At 62.3% G+C, this 2,210-nt stretch overlaps 1 protein-coding gene across 1 annotated transcript in view; it reads right to left on the reverse strand.

The window, feature by feature from the left end:
• Positions 1-1,868, reverse strand: part of EMIHUDRAFT_245421 (hypothetical protein) — a gene marked incomplete at both ends in the record, with an annotated part of 6,034 nt that extends 4,166 nt beyond the window's left edge. The window contains 2 exons of the mRNA XM_005768271.1: positions 1,106-1,284; positions 1,421-1,868. Coding sequence (XP_005768328.1) covers positions 1,106-1,284; positions 1,421-1,868 — 627 coding nt within the window. The remainder of the gene's footprint in view (positions 1-1,105; positions 1,285-1,420) is intronic.
• Positions 1,869-2,210: the final 342 nt, after the last annotated feature.

A 2,210-nucleotide genomic window follows, 5' to 3' on the forward strand; every position in this document is an offset into this window, starting at 1 on the left:
CCTCCTCCAATTTTTTATCCGCCGCCTCCGCCGCCACCGCCGCCTCCTCCTCCCTTCTTGCGCGGCGGAGCAGCATACCGGCGCGGAGCGGAGAAGCGTTCGCCGCCCGGTGCCGGGGTGGCGCCGCCTGGTGTCGTCTCGACGCCGCTCCGCCGTGCAAGAAGGGAGGAGGTGGCGGCGGTGGCGGCGGTGGCGGCGGTGGCGGCGTCGGTGCTGCTGGCAAGGATCAGTCTGAACAGCTTTTGCGCCATGCGCGAGCGGCTCTGGCGTCTGCGGAGGGTGGTCGAGCGGGGCGTGAGCGAGGCGGTGTGTGGAGTAGCTGTGGTTCCGGAGCGGGTGAGGCGGGTGGTGGCCGCGCCACGTGATCGTGAGGAGGAGGGGCGCAGGCAGGTGGCGTCCGCTTGGGGAGGCATCGGTGATTGGGGCTGGCAAGAAGTCCAACTGCCAGGCAGCGGCGGCCGAGCGGGAGAGGGTGGCGGCGGCGGCCGCGGCCGGCGTCGCGATCTCGGGCGGAGCTCTGTCCCATCAGCCCGTCCGCGTGCGTGGAGAGAGGAGTGGTGTGCGGCCCCGAGGGGGGGAGGGGCGGGGGCCAGGATGGCGGGGTCTCACAACAGTCCAACGGAGGACACAACCGGAGGAACGGCCGTTTCCAGCTCGCCGCCAAGAGATCGCCGCGAACAACACGGCGAATGTGTTTTTTCATTCTCCGGAGGAGAATGCCTGCTCTTCACAGCTGTATGCCTTTTTTTAAAATGAACTCGGGGGCACGGGACGCGGCACAAACGGGGCACAAACGCCAGGCTACAACTGTATGCCTTGCTCCTTTAGGTGCTCTTTGTATCTCTGACTCTTCCGCATGAGACTGCCTGAGTACACTGTGTTGTTATTCTTTTGTGCTTGGCGTCTTGTGTGGTGTGGGTTGTTCCCCCGTCCAGAGAGAGCTTTGCTATATCATGCCTTTTGCTTTCTCTCTGGGCCTTCCGCTCCTGGGTCCTGGCCGGTGGATTCCCACCGTCATGGAGCCCTGGGTGCTCGCTGTATTTGTCGCAGTGGACTCGGATGGCTACTTCCACTTCTGCTACTACGATACAGAGCAGGGTGAGACCAGCTGGTTCGCTCCTGATGGGTCGAGCCCCTCCATCATGTACGACCAGGCCGACTTCTCGCACCCAGTTTTCATGCGAAACCTGCCGCCACCTCTTCCCGCCAAGGCAACCGTCGGCTCGCCAACCAACACCGGATGGTTCGTGCTGTTTGTCGATGCCATCGATATTGGGTTCCACCCTGTTGGTGATTATATTGGGTTCCACCCTGTTGGTGATTATATTGGGTTCCACCCTGTTGGTGATTATGTTGGGTTCCACCCTGTTGGTGATTACCGCGGCCGGCGCCGGAACGGCAGGCGTGTCAAAATCTTCACCGAGAAAGATGTCCGGGTGCGTGATCATCCAGACACCTGGGTTGGCCATCGCCAGGTCGGCGAGTCGCTGGTGCAGCACGCCGATCTTCCCCATGGAGGTGGCGAAGAAGTTCGCCGCGTCCAGAGCGGTCAAGAGCCGCGACCAGAATGCCCCATTGAAGAGCACATTGAGAATGTGGTTCCCATCGAGGATAGCACTTGTCTGCTGGTGCGTGCCGAATCGGCACCGCGGCAGGAAGGCGCCCTTGGCGTCGCTCTGCCCCAGGGTGTAGCTGGTCACTGCTCCTGCATTGTCGTACACCGTGGTCCAACTCAGACAAGGCGTGTGGTCCTTTACGTGTTGAGCCCCTGGAACGAGGACGAGCATTGCATCACTGGTGATCTGAACCTCGTCGACGACGACGACGATGGGCGCTTGAGCAGCTGGCGGGGCCTGCTGCTGTGCCATCTCCACTTTGTCCTCTCCTCTCCTCCCACCTCACAGAAAACTGCGGCCGCCAGCGACAGAGCGTCTTGCTGGCGGACGGGGAGAGGAACACAAAGGGACGTACGGACGTCCATCCACTGGGATGAGAATACTCTGGAGGAGATCTGGCCTCAGATCGAATCTGCCGATTCCACAGCCGCCCACAGGAGCGCCGCCTCAACACGGGGTCTCGGCTCTATCGAGCCATGCTAAGCTCCAGCCGCAGCCCCACCCGGCCGCCCGAGGGTGTTCCCGCAGGCAGAGAAGACCAATCCTGGGGGAAGTAACCAGAGAGAGAGAGAGAGAGAGAGAGAGAGAGAGAGA

This window comes from Emiliania huxleyi (genome assembly GCF_000372725.1).
Source record: "Emiliania huxleyi CCMP1516 unplaced genomic scaffold EMIHUscaffold_460, whole genome shotgun sequence".
NCBI classification, from domain to species: Eukaryota; Haptophyta; order Isochrysidales; family Noelaerhabdaceae; genus Emiliania; species Emiliania huxleyi.